Below are 15,700 nucleotides of genomic sequence, written 5' to 3'. Positions count from 1 at the left end.
CGTCATTAATATTATTAGATATCATTTGCCATAATGCTTTGTTTTTATTTTTTGCCAATTTAATAAATTTTTCACTTTGAATTTGTTTTGATTTAAGAATGCACCTTTTTAGTATATTTTTATATTTCACATAATGATTCCAACTATGAGTACCTATACATTTTTTTTATATATATATTTTTAAGATAAAGTTGTCGCTTTCGTATACAACATTTCTTCAATCCTTTTGTTATCCAGTTAAGATTAGATTTTCCTGTACTTCTTTAATAATAAGAAAGAGGTGAAAACAATAGGTGGTGCAGCAATGAAAATGAATTACACTAGTACTACTACTATATATAGAATACTATAGTATAGAAGTTAGTATCTAAGATAATACCTAAAAATCTTATAAGACTGAGTGATTTCAATTTCATCTATTTTTATACAACATTTTTGCACAGTGTACTAAACTTTACACTAATTTGACATAGGTTTACTGACACACAAAATGCTGACATTCGTGACTGACATTTTATCATCTGACAGTGTTTGTTCAGTAATTAGGACAGTGGGACGGACTGATAACATTTTCAACTGTATTTTTGTTACGTGGAGAAAGTTGTTTTATGGAAAACATGTGATGAATAACGATAAATATGATAAGCCCAAAATCTAAAGTGTAAACATATGACGATTAAAAGGATTGAAATGGAAAATTCAAATGAGGGATAAAATTTATAACATTATCAAATTTATGTGGATATTATAAAATTGTGTGATATAATAAAAATATTAGCTCATTATAGTAACACTGAATGTGCCACACACATGATTTATATTCATTATTTTTTCTCAAGAAAGCTTAGTTTTTAAAAACGATGTTGTAACTACCAATAAATGTTGAACACTCGAACGGTTTGTAAAAAAAGTTGTAAAATAAATTAATATATCTCTGCAGTCAGTCGGCTCTTACCTTCGTTCCATTGTTCGTACATAATTATATCGAGTGAAATATATTGTATTCGACAACAACCTCTTGCTGATAAATAATAACGTAACATTATTTCCTTAAAATTTAAATAAATTGCATAAAATAATAAAGCTGCTAGATTTTCGTTCAAACATAAAATAAGTAGCAAAATATCTCATAGACTACACAAAAGCACGATAAAAATAATTACTGTTCCTTTGACAACGCTAGAACGAATCTCAACTCTTCTTTTTAAGACTTTTATTACGTAATTATAAAGAAATTAAAGCATCTGAGCTTCAGTACCTGTACAAAGGGAATAATTAGGAAAATTCTAAGCATGTCTTAGAAGATTAGAATTTAATCAAAGGAATTTTTCCAAGGTTTTTGCTCCTTGTGCACACGTTTTCTTAGCTTTATACGAGATAATAATGTTTTCTTTTTAATTTTTTTAATGATAAAACTACAATAATTAATTTCATAGTTTATTATCTGTACAACAATGATGTGTTTTTTATGCATTTTCTGCTGTAGTTTCATGTGGGTTGTTTTCAAATAACTCCCTCACTTATCACTATCATATTTCAAAACCAAAATCATAATGCAGTGAAAGGTAATAATAAAAGTAGATACCTACAGTCAGATCCACAGTCTATTTATCTAGAAACTTGCTTAAATCTTGGCCTTTTTTTGTCAGCGCGCTATAGTTTACCCCAATGCTGCTTACTGACATTAGCATTGCTAGTTCGCATACCAACTTATGTCTTATAGACTTATGCATACGTTGACTTTTTTTTTATTGGTAATAGGGAAGCGCTTGACCACAATCTTGCCTGATGTTAAGCTGAGATGTGGTCTAAGATGGATACTGTTCGTAAAATGATTCTCAAATACCACTTACCTCCGCAGCTATATCAGCCAGGTTTACTGACAGGATAGGTACCTATACCGCTTACTGACATTAGCAGCTCTATTTCGCATATCACCTTATCCTATTATACATAATATGCTGACTGACTCTATGATTCTCAAATAGCACTTACCTCAATGTCTATATAAGCGGGTATTAATGACAGTATAGGGCTATACCGCTCGCTAAAATTAGCAGCGCTAGTTCGCATAATCCACGTAATATTTGTTACTCAAATACCATTGAATAAAAAAATAAATACAGACAACACACTCATAGTTCCCAGATCCCAGCATAGTCGGTGCGTATGGGCGGTGCTGTACACTTACCACCAGATGACACGTCTGCTCGATTGCCTCCTCTTATATATATTATAAAAAATAACTTACCTCAGCGGCTATATAAGCGGGTATCACAGAAAGCAGCAGTGACTCTTGCTGTTCCCGTTCACACTCCAACTTGACCCGTTGTTCGAGGCAAGTACGGGTACCAGCGAAGGTGTTGCGATGGGCTCTTTCTGTCAGTGCGCGGTAGTATAAGCCAATACCGCTCGCTGACATAAGCAGCGCTAGTTCGCATATTAGCTGTAAACAAATGAGTATTTTAGTGACCCGGGATTAAGTAAAATAATGATGGGGTAAAAACAAATAAAATATAGCTTTATTACTCAGGAATAAAGTAGTTTACGTCAGACAAACGTGAGAAAAAGAAGCTTATTTGTAACAATCACGACGTATAGAGTAAGCTCTAGGTGCCAAGTTGCATCAAAATTGGTTCAGCAGTTTTGACGTGCCTAACGCTCTTCCTACAAACTATGACATTTAAAATATTATGATACAACACACTAATAAATTATATATTATTCTTTAAAATACGATATGAACTGCAAAATGAAACATATATTCCATATTAAATACATTAATCAAATTGAATTATGGGCGGATTCGATACATCATCGTTAAATTTGACCTACTGAAATAAATTTTAAATATTTTCCATCGAGATTACTATCATGGAATACAAAATAAATCTTATATGTTTCATATATTGATAGAGTAGTAGAGTAATATTAATATAGTGTATTTTACGTTTATTAAAATTAGTATAGAAAGTACTTAATCGTTATGAGCTAAAAAAAATTTAAATTGTACTCAAAATTGCATTTTTACCAAATAATTAAAATACTTAATATTTGAATAAGTTTAAGGTAATTATGTCAGTTTCATTCTGTAATCTAACATCGCAGATACAATTAATACAAATTAAACATCCGTTGTTTTTGTTTAATTTGGATAGAAATTAGAATTTCAAGAGGTAAAGAAACAGGATAATTCTAAATCAATTCGCCTGTAAACAAATCATAGCAACGTTGCCTCCTCGAACATTGCTTATTTTATTGCAAGGCGCTTGTTAAATAAGATCGCTATCGTTATATTTCCAATTTGTAGAATTGGAAATTCTCAATAGATTTTCGGTTCGATGATTTATTACTGAGTATTATGATACGAAATTATTATACAAGAAAGATAGTTCGGTTTAAATTGCAAACTTACATTATAGGACTATCATAATATAGGAAGAGTAATAACTAATCCATACTAATCCATACTTAATATTATAAATGCGAAAGTGACTCTGTTACTCAATCTATAATCTACTTTTTACCCCGGGAAATAGGATAGATTTTATCCCGGAAATCCCACGGGAACGGGAACTATGCGGGTTTTTCTTTGAAGCTGCGGGTGAAAAGCTAGTAAATAATGTTGTGAATAATCTGAATTATAAAATGAATAGGTACCTAAGTACTTAATTCTTTTTAATGACAATAAAATAGATGATTGAAAAAAGGCCGTGTGTGCCGAGCCGCGAGCGGACGTGTCAGAAGTAAAACTTCTTTGGCAAGATTCAAAGATACCAAAATCGTCGCCTTACTCCATAACGTGATGGTATTGCCATGAAACAACCTTGAAATTTTACTCTTAACGCGCCTAAAGAATTTTAACTTCAAAAATATTTAAAAACAACACCTAATATAATTTTTTCTGCAGTACACATAATAATATCATTTACTACTAACTAACCTGCTGATAAAACTGCGCCTCCTGGCCCTGCGGTCCAAGGCCTATAGCAAGGCCCATATACGCAAGGGTGAGGGCGGTCGCCATGACAAGCGCTATCGACCGCGCGATTGGCATCATTGTGTGTACCATCTGCAAGAAAGAAATAAGATATTTAACCAATTTTAAAACGCAATTTATTCGTTAAATCATTTATTTCGATGAATATTTTACATAATATTATAATATAATACGGTCATCACGGGGAGCCTGTTTTAACAATACACGACTAGTAGAGAATAGATAAAATCTGCAATGTGTAATAAGTACTCGCGTAAAAAAAAAACAAAGGAAACCAAATGATCTGCAAAAACACCTATTATTTATATGTTGAATTGCAATAGACCATCTTCACTGCTAAAATAACTAGTAATTTTTAAAATATTATAAATGCGAAATTATGTCTGTCTCTCTGTTACAGGATATAGTATGCTGAGCAACTAATTATGAAACTCGATCAGCGAAACAGTGAAATGTATCTTCCACGAGGGACTTCTCACTTTCAGTAAAGACGCTTATAAAATTATAACATTATCTCTTTCACTTATCTTTTTTTTAGGAAGTAGTTACCTATAAATGGCAAGGGTTTTTAGACCTATTTTATTAATCACTAGCTTTCCGCCCGTGGCTTCGTCCGCTTTCTCTAAAACCTAATAAATTATATACTAAAACCTTCCTCTTGAATCACTATATCTATTAAAAAAACCGTATCAAAATCCGTTGCGTAGTTTTAAAGATTTAAGCATACATACATAGGGACAGAAAAAGCGACTTCGTTTTATACTATGTAGTGATATAAACAACATATCTATTATTTTGCTACGTAAATTAAAATAAATTTATAAATTTATTTTTTATGAACTCTAGATAATATTTTATCAAGTTTTTCCTACTTATATTTAACAAAGACATTTTCATTTTCGCTAGTAATAAATGATAGAAAGAAGTTTAAAATAGTGCATTTAATGTTTGTTAACGAGTTTCTAAAACAATATTTACAATTGCTCGGAGGTACAAGAAATAAAATACTTATTCTTGAGCTGAAGTAAAAGTTTGTTTAATGGTTACAATTAAAACTTTGCTGCAAGGAATAAAAATAAAATAAAATGTACGGAATAAGATGCTTGAACTTGAGATATTTCTGTAAAAACTTTGTTATTTTTAGAAATTCAAATTGTTATCTGATTTTATAACTGCGTAGTAGGGTGAGTATACATTATGATGATTCTAGTATCACTACATAGTATAAAACAAAGTCGCTTTCTCTGTCCCTATGTCCCTATGTACCTATGCTTAAATCTTTAAAACTACGCAACGGATTTTGATGCGGTTTTTTAATAGATAGAGTGATTCAAGAGGAAGGTTTTAGTGTATAATTTATTATGTTTTAGACAAAGCGGGCGAAGCCGCGGGCGGAAAGCTAGTAATATAATAATTCATAATATTAATTACCTAAAACTAAATGAGAATTACTTAAAATATTGCTATGAAACTTTCAGTTATCAAAGCGAATCAATATAAATTTATAAAGAATAGAAAAAATTAGAGGCGGGACTCGAACCCGCATCCTTTCGCGCCATTCCCATTTGAATGCCATAAAACCAAAAATATCAATTTCAAAGCGAATCAATATAATGATAATTAGCTACAAAATTGTATGAATATCTCCAAGACAAGTTATTCTATTAAGGACCGATTTTTCAATGCTTGGATCATTGAGATAATATTACTACGTATGGAGGAGACACCACGAACAAAATCTGTGCGCCATTTTTTTGCTCTAAGTTTTAAAAATTATTATCTAGTTAGGTACTTAACGATGAAAGTTATTCCTTTGCACTTTTCCGTATTATTTGTATTATTTGTGCAATATCGTAACACACACGAAGGCATGTTTGATGCGTTTCACTTTAAAACCATTAAAAAATACCGCTCAACATACGTCACATGACGTATGTTGAGTGGAACATAAGTGATGTAGGCGGTGTCGTCTCCATATTAATATTATCTCAATGGCTTGGATAAAACTTATTTGTCGAATAATGTATAAAACTACAATTTTAAAAACGTATTCTAATTGCCCGTATTTGACAGTTTACGTGACATTTTAATATTATCGTGTAATACTTTATTGGATGGATAAGTTTTATCCAAGCATTGAAAAATCGGCCCTTAACTACCAATCATACCACAGAATAATAATTTATTAAGCAACATCTAATAAAAAAGCTGACGGCTATATTCTCTAGAAACTTTTCCTATCTTAGCACCTAAAATAACGCTTAAAATGAACGTTTTGTTCTTAAAAATTGCACAAATATCAGTTTTAAAGCAATAATGCTCTACACACAGAGAAATTATTCTATCTCTTCGTTAGCTAGATAGCACCTTGCATACATATCAAAGAGATTTATCACACCGCACGCTCCCGCAAATTGCAATCAACGTTCAAAATGGAATTCATTCAATTGAATATAAAGAAAAGGAACACGGGGTGGGATCGGAATTCAATTCCACATGGTCACAGTAAGAATACCAACGCAACAGTATGGCAACTATACATTCGATTAAATTATTACCTACGCCTCTACTACTATTTAAGAAATGGGATTGTTACTTATAAATCTCTAAATTATATTATCATTATGACGTGGCTATACGCCGCAGTCGTAGGACGATGGACATTTTAACTTGGAAGACGTTTCAAGAGGGATTCCGAAGGTTCCAGGAGGAGGGGTTCCGTTCCTCTTTGAAGAGGGCACTCGCTACTGTCAACACCACGACGACTGCTTACGTGTCTCACATGTTTGTTGAGCGTTTTCAAACGTTTTGTAGGTAGTTTCTATACTGTTCGTTTGTTTATACTGTGGCGTGGTGAAGGCCCTAGATGTCTACTTGTAATTGCATGGTACAATGGTGTTGATTATGATTTCCATTACGCATAATTGGTCTGCAATTGAAGTCGTGCTATCGATAAGTTCTGAGTGTGATAAGTATTGTTGATGGTATTTATCGATGTAATGTGCTTTTATAGATTTTGATGGTTATGTTTTGTGTATTTATTAAATTTTGTATATATAGGGCATTAGGGTGTAAGATGAACGATTTAATTTGTAGGGAAAGATTTGGTAATTATTTTGGTAATTGTGCAATTTCCACTGGGAATCAGAAATAGCCCAGGCAGGCTAAGCGACGGTTTTTATCTCTACCTGTATAAAAAAAGGAAAAAGTGGCAAAGTTAAATCTAATCGCTATGTTAGAAATCATCAAAATCAATAGCCGCTTTTTCGCATAAACTATACACCATTAAATTTTCATTATTCACGTCCCTATCCAGATAACAAGATCATTGCCTTTTTTATAATCTCAGAGTATCAACTGAGAGGGGCTATGCAAATTTATCTAATTATGCGGAGTCACCGCTCGCTGTATGAAATTCGTTTTATTTCAATAGAAATAATTTCAATTTAATTTTATGCTCATAAAAGAACGAGAAATATAGAAGCTTCTGTTTAATCACAGAAATGTCCCAGATTTCCCGAATTTATCCTTTGTTTTTCACGTTAAAGAATTATTTCTATACATTGAAAAAGCTTCAATAAAAGGAAAGATTTGGAGAACGTAATTGTTCATTTTATTTACCACTTGTATTCATTTGTATATATTTTTTACCTCAGCTTACGTATCATGAATTTTCCTTATAGAAATATTTCCTAAATATTCTGTTATACTAAAAGATACTGTTAAACGGTAGACACAAACTTAAATATAAAAGTTCTACAGAAACTTTGTATTACATGTCTGTCTACTACTCTTTTACAATACATTGAAGAATTGAAGTCTAATCTAATATCTTATAATTTGCATTGATTTTAATCTTAAATTCCTAATTAACGAATTATGCAATTTATAACTTTGTTCACGTTTAGTGCGATTCTTTGACTCTAAATTTGTAGAGTCAAATAAATATTTCATGCAACTTATCTGATAAATTAACTATCTATCATGACATTCAATTAATTAAAAACTTATATAACTAATACATCCCTAAGTTAAACCACCAATATATATTCGATATTAAGACAGAAACCTTATCATTTCGACACCAATCTTGCGTACAATAACATTCAATTAATATTTAATATGGCCCTTAAGCCAAACTTCTGCGACTATGTGATAACCTCTGACGCGAGCTTAACCCAATTCATATGAAAGCGTTTCTCAGACCATTTTAATAGAAAGATATGTTTTTGTACGTATATCTATGGGATAACGTACGTCTTTAGAGAAATTTAATGCTTGATAGATTTTAATATGAAAATATTATTTTCCTGTTTGATTTTACGCGAGTATTATACACTGTGATTATACATTTAGAAATTAAAGATTTTAAAGTATTTTAAACACGATTTTATTATAAATTATATTATATAAACCACAGTTTATTTCTTTATATCCCCGTGACCTCCCTGCAAAGTGTGCGAAACGTCGGGATAAATAATATGATTAATAAATCGCGTTTGACATCCGCTAAAATAATTTATAAATGAGAACATTAATTAAATTTGATTTGAAATACGTAATTAATTAGAAATGAAACTATTAAAAGTTTATTCCTTATGAATACTCACGCATAATTTCAAAGAAATAACAGAATTACACTATTTACGAAAAAAGTACAGTTTATTTATTTATAACCCACCAAAAATATAGAGTCACGTAAAGTATATTCTCATGTTTTGTTTTTGTATGTTATTTATATTTAATTCAAAGGAACGTACCTACGTTATAATATTCTATTTCTGAATTTCACTCACTATCTTAGAGCATAATTTAATGAGAAAATAACCTATGTTGTTATAGACAAGTCATTATAAAATAAATTTGATTTATAATTTGCAGAGCTATTTAGATTATTGAAGAAAAAAAAAGAATTAGAAAAATTTATTAAATCTACAACAGTTATAGTTGATAGCTTCATTGCACGCTAAGTGAAATTAAATTATTCAAAGTTCGTCGGATTTCTGTGAAAATACTTCAGAAAGCTCAACAGCTTATTGTTTTAATTCTGCAGTTCATGAACACTGAAATCAGTTTAATTTAATGAGAAATTTATTTTTGTTTTTAGGGATATAATCGAAGATAATATTTTATTTTAGGACTGCGACGTCGGAGCCTTTTGTGCCTTCCACTTTACGAGTAGATAATAATGGTTAATTTATATCTACAATGAACTACGATTACCAGCACTGATTGACACACCTCCCACTCTAACATACACCCAAACCAACTCTATAACTTACAAGTATAAGCGCGAACAGCGGCAGCGGTGCATGGTGAGTGACCATCAGCGTGCCAGCACCGAGTCTGTGGTTATCAGCACTGAGTGACACACCTCCATATCTAACCAAAAAACCCTAACTAAAAAAAATGTTTGTGGCTAACGAACCAACTCTATAACTTACAAGTATAAGCGCGAACAGCGGCAGCGGCGCATGATGAGTGACCATCAATGTCCCAGCGCCCAGACAGACAGTTATCAGCACTGAACCGGTCAGCGCGAACGCCTCCCACTCAGCGGCCACCGGTAACAGCGCGAGCGCGAGCACGCATAGTAGTATGAACGAGATGACGGACAGCGCTGTGATTGCTGTCACTTGTGCTGATAAATCCTGTAACAAAATTCAGATCTAAGTTTGTGGGAATAATATTATTTCAACATTGTTTACAAATTACGTACAAATATTCGTCTAACCAATATATTTCATTTAATATGAATATTAACACTGTAAATGGATAACCATTAATAATTATTGTGCTCATTCTAATAATTTGAAGCTTCTTTTTCTAGTACCTAATTTTTGTAAATCTGTAAATTGATTTCTGAACAGATATATCTGAAAGATACTGTAAATGGGTGAATTCCCGAGAAATTCAACCAGCACAAAGCGTTAGTTATTTACAATTCGTGTATTGTCAAAACCTACCGATATATTATTATACAGGGTGTCCCACTATTGGTATACTAAGCGCGAAGGAACTAGTAGTTTTGCATACACTGATCACGTAAAAAATACTTAAACTACAGAATTACGTCAAAATTTTTTTGCTAAATTTTTCCTGAAAATCCATGTTTTCTTCTCTAGCTTCGGGCAGCCGTCATATACCGCTTCTCTAATGTGAGCATTTTATCTATGAAAACATAATCTTAAACGATAGCTCACGTGCTGGTGGCAAAGTTGGGCAGGTTGCTTGTCATGGGTGTACCCATAGACTTTTAAGAATTCATCTATTTGAAAAAAAAATGGGTCTGGATTTTTTTAAGTATTTTTTACGTACTCAGCGTATGCAAATCTATAACCTCCTTTGAGCTTAGTATACCAACAGTGGGACACCCTGTATATCACCATCCTTTGCTGCAGCAAAGAAAGCTTATAAAAGCAAACTAATCCATACTAATATTATAAATGCGAAAGTAACTCTGTCTGTCTGTTGCTCCATCACGCCTAAGCTACTGAACCGATTTTCATGAAATTTGGTATGGAGATATTTTGATACCCGAGAAAGGACATAGGCTACTTTTTATCCCAGGAAGATGACGCAATCCCGGAAATCCCACGGGAACGGGAACTATGCGGGTTTTTCTTTGACTGCGCGGGTGAAGCCGGTGGAAACCTAGTAAAATATAAATATAAAAAAAACTATAAATTTTACGCTTAACAACTTTTTGCATTTGAATGAAAATATTTGCATTCGATAACTTTTAACTCAAGTGGGAATGAGTTAGAGTGGTTTATACGTCTCTAAATAGAGGAAGGAAAAATATTATAGAGGAAATATGGATATTAGGATTTAAAGTATTGATCTATAAATTAGTTGATTTTAATCACAACGTTTGGAACGAATTTTATAAATTTAATACGTGTATTTTCAATTTTTGCGTCCATCGGTAGAAAATTAGCTCTAAATACATGAATTGCGAAAGTAAATTATTGGGTTTATAGAGTCTTATGTAGTTGTTCGATCAGAAATCGGCCCTTATATTAGAACTTTATGACAAACTTCCTTCTTTATTATATTATTTGATCACCAATGCTGTAAACAGGTAATTTAGTGAATAAAAGACCTATTGATATGAATATTGCGTAGAGTTAATAATATTTTATTTATTGAAGTGAAAGTTCTTTATAAAAAAAAATTAGTGTAACATTTTTTCGTTACGCGTGACATTTTTCCGTTACGCGCCATCTTGTTCTTATCCCTACCACGCGTGATTCGACGTATTTCTGTCAAGTTGCATATACATAGTAAATTATCTTTTGAAAAATAAGGTCATAAACAAGTTTCACTTCTTACGTGTGTACACTAGTACACGCACACATATTTTTTTAAATGCCAATCTATTTAACTAGCTAGTGTCGTTATGTAGAGACATTTTATTTAGCAGTTAGCAGAGAAATAAATCCTTATAAAATTGCATCAAAAAGAAAGACAGCAAAGGGCATTTAATTAAAAATTAACTGTCCATCTGCAAATACGATTTTCACGACAAATCTTGGAAATGTACAAATCCTCTAAATGTTCTGTCCCTAGTGAAAATCCGACTTTAATAAGAATGAAGAATGGACTTCCGTATTATGAGCCTGGTATTGCAATAAAAGTGAGACAAAGGAAAGTGATCTCTCTTTGAAGTAGAGAAGGTATTCATTCCTTTGCATGTAAGAGAGTTGAGAGATCTGAATGGTAACGCAATTAAAGGTATAGAAGGTGCCAGAGTAGTTTTATGGAGTCCATTTTGTACAGTAAAGAAATTGTAGAAGTGCTAATAAAATTTAAAATGTTTGAAGCATTTTCAATTATACATATACTTGGTCAATCTTTATTGTATTTTTGTGTATTGGAAATGTTATTCTAGGTGTTAATCATTCTATTATTTATTATATTAATTTATTATACATTATTTTTCTAATAGTCATGGTCTATATAGTTTTATATTTTTCAATACATATTTCAAAATATTGCTCTCATTATATTTCGTACTAACATTATAAATGCGAAAGCTTGTGAGGATGGTTGTATGTGTATGTGTATGTTTGTTACTCTTTCACGCAAATACTACAGAACCGGATAGGTTTTATTCCGGTATTCCACGAGAATGGTAACTACGGGTTTTTCTTTGAAAACGCGGGCAAAGCCGCGGGCGGAAAGCTAGTACTCTATAATACGTATTCCCTATACATTATGGAAGATGGAAATGTCATCTCTCAATATTACTTTTGTTACATTACAAAATACAGACGAAGTGAGAAAAATCAAGCAGTGCTTTATATATTTATGAGATGTGCCTACAATGTGTCTACTTTAAAATGGGAACTATAATATTTTCTATCACCAAAATTTATATTTATCATCAAGTTGTATCACCTAATAAATAGATCTATCACCACGAAATATTTTCGTTCTCAGATAAACAAAAATTGTTCCCAGGTATGAATTATCAAATTAATGTTAATATATGTGTAAAATAAGAGATCGATAACCAATAAAATTATATTGCATTACATGAATATAAACTTCGTTCTTTTAATAACAGTTTTGTTACTTAAATAATAGCTCTGTGCTCAGAATGGTAGATCTGTCGCCAAATAAATCGATTATCGATCCCTGACTGCGACTCCTTTTTATTTGATATTTTGTCACCAATACAGTAGTAACATTTTATTTCGTTCAGATATTAAATTAATAGTATTCGCTACCAATTTAATACATCAATTTATAATTTTAATGAAAAAATGATCAAAGGGGCGGAGACAAATTGGCGCGCTTTAAAAATTGATTATTTTAACTTTAATTAAGTGTTTTATCTACAATTATGCTAGCCATAAGCCAGCTATTAAACCAGAGCTGATTATTCAGTGGTAATATTCAAACAATAAATATTGATTATTTTGACTTTAATAATTGTTTTATTTACTACTCTGCTAAAAATTTTATTTAAATATAATTTATACTACCAGTGGAAATTTAGAACCTTGGGAGTCTAGTTAAAGTAGCAGAATCTTTTGGTTGAAACGATGATGACAACCCTAATTTTTTATTTGAACTTAATGCAATTTTCTAGTAACATAATATGATTTATTGGTGATCTCTTTAAATTAGTTTGCTTAAATACTTATTAGGACACACCTATTATAATACATAAAAAAACATTTATTTGGTACTAGACCTTATATCTCAGGATTTTAGGTTATTTATTGTGGAACTGATTTTGCATTGTATGGTGACTACATTTTGTTGACAGATCTACTATTTTGAGGATAAACCCTATTATTTAAGAAACACAAAACTAATTAAATTGGTGATAGCTTAAATGATACCCCTTTAAAATTCGTTTTGCAGAAACTGCATACGAAATTCGAGCTTTGGTTATCTATGTTAAACTATGTACTTATGTCTGAGCCCTGAAGGCTTTAACTCATGACAAGCTCTGTTTTTGTACAATAATTAAATTCATCAGTTTAAATTGTATGTAGTGCACAACAATTTATGTTTATTTTATATAATGAAAAAACCTGGTTTAATGACTATAGTCTGTCCACTATAAGAATTGCTTTTTGACAGCTCGACGGGTGATACCAGAAGTGATGTTCAAAAGATTATCGATTGTGATACCATTTCAATTATAAATTCAAAATATTATCATAAATCGAATCAGGTACGTAAATAATAATTACAACGTAAACGTACTAATAATATGTAATAATATGACCACATATCTATGCATTGTATGTTAAAACTAAACTAAACTAATATTTTATTATTTATTGGTTTCTATCTTACAATTTGGTTGTCTTTACGGTTAAATAATATAACATAATAGAAGATTTTTTCTGTATCGGATATATTTTACAGAGTATTTCTATCGATTATTATAATCTATCGACCCATCATTGAATAATTCTGTGTAGACATCACTAAGTGGGCGGGACCTGTCCATGAAGTACGATAATTATTTGTATGACATTTTAACATAGACAATACAATCCTACATAGGCGTGAAGCTGTCAAAAAGCAAATAATATATATAATGGACAGAGTATAGCTGTGCTCCGTGCGGTTTATCGGCATTGCTTCGCTCCTATTTGTTTTTATCGTGATGACATTATATAGCATAATATAGCCTTCCACGATAAATGGGCAATAAAAAAATATTACAGTGTTAGGCTAAACACTGTAATATTTTTTGAAAATAATATAGAACTCTGTTTGATCGCAGCCTAAAAATAAATTGATCTATGAATTGAAAACATTTTATAACTATAAGTGTCCGAAGTTATCTTCAAATGAAATCACTTCCGAATCCCTTGCCAATATGTCCCTTTATCTATTTGTATTGTATTTGTCAATAAATTCCTCTGCGAGTGTTTTTATTTTTAGTCGTATTACGGCAAAGTATGTTTTTGTGACTTTCTGTGATAGTTTAATTCTCTTTTAAAAGGCAAGTTCAATATATTATAATAGGTATTCTTATATATTGTAGGAAAGGTCATATATGTATGGACAATGAACATGAAAAACTACTGCATCCGTTTTTAATAAATTGTCTATAGATAAAGAAAGCTTATGCTTGAAGCCGATGCAAATGACATTAAATTAAAAGTTGAGTATATTTTAATTATAACCGAATACTTGCTACATGATTTTTCTAAAAAGTATTAAATATAAACCTTGTCGTTATCGATGCTATTTACATATTATTAAAAATACATAACTTAAAAAAAAACAAGACATATAAGTCTCTAACAAGAAGCTTATATCTAATACACTGGAGATTTCAGTATGAACATTAACTTGTAACAAGAAAATATGACGTTGAATGACGCCTGTATGTTTTTTATCCCTTTCACACCTAACTTGGCAAGTTTTTTAAGCTTCTTGGTCTCTACTAAATTGCGTTTGGAATAACATCTTTCAGTTCAATTGACAATCTTTCACATCACTTTATTACACAAATACTCTACATCCTTCCTACATCAATCATTTCCTTGCTACATCAAAGCACATGAACATAATCTGATAGCTAATTGTGTTAACCACTCGAGAGCGACACAGGGCCGTAGGTACCTACCGCTATGTCAATTATACGGGGCCCCAGGATACCTGGGCCCTAGGATAAGGTGACTGGCACATTACTTCGCAAAACGCAGCGTACCGCGAATGTGTTTTCTAACGTTGCTTGTAAAGGACTACAACTGGATTAGAAACCTGTCTTCGGAAAGCAACACTATGTGCTTCGATTATATCCTAAAGCGTATAAATTAAATTAATCAAAGTCGCATGTTTAGGCTTCAAAATATTCTCGCTCTCAATTTCAATACAAACATTTTTTTGCCTGATTCCTTCCTGTCACGGTAATAGTATGATACGTTGAAATAGGTAGAGTTATTTAGTATCTCAGAAACACACGTTCATGTAAATGATAATTGCATATATTAAATCGAGCACCACGCAGCCTAACGTGTGTGTATCATAAAAACTAAAAACTGAATTTGATATTTCAGGTGTCTACAAAAATTTTATGGAGCCCTTATAAATTTTGAAACGGGGCCCCTGTTAGGCAAACTACGCCTCTGGCTAGGTAATTCACCTGCATACATTACCTATATATCTCCGCAGAGAGCCGGTTAATCAGCTAAATTAGGTTTTACACTAGTAACGAGT

General features: G+C 31.6%; 1 protein-coding gene across 2 annotated transcripts in view; it reads right to left on the bottom strand.

Annotated features, from left to right (window-relative positions):
- Ac76E (adenylate cyclase type 2 Ac76E) overlaps positions 1 to 15,700 on the bottom strand; it is a 209,507-nt gene that overhangs the window by 126,747 nt on the left and 67,060 nt on the right. Inside the window, exons 3-5 of one of the 2 annotated variants that reach the window (XM_089701777.1) lie at positions 9,445 to 9,651; positions 3,944 to 4,072; positions 2,252 to 2,446 (exon numbers count right to left, since the gene is read on the bottom strand). In XM_089701777.1, the coding sequence (XP_089557903.1) occupies positions 2,252 to 2,446; positions 3,944 to 4,072; positions 9,445 to 9,651 (531 nt within the window). Of the gene's footprint in view, positions 1 to 2,251; positions 2,447 to 3,943; positions 4,073 to 9,282; positions 9,343 to 9,444; positions 9,652 to 15,700 lie in introns of those variants that run through there. The other variant, XM_089701778.1, reaches the window with a different exon arrangement.

The sequence above is a fragment of the Colias philodice genome, chromosome 12 (genome assembly GCF_061535455.1).
Source record: "Colias philodice isolate Cphi_HAF_F1 chromosome 12, ilColPhil1 Martin Lab GWU primary, whole genome shotgun sequence".
Classification (NCBI taxonomy): Eukaryota; Metazoa; Arthropoda; class Insecta; order Lepidoptera; family Pieridae; genus Colias; species Colias philodice.
The sequence above is the reverse complement of the archived record's forward strand: the minus strand, read 5'-3'. Positions and strand labels throughout refer to the sequence as shown.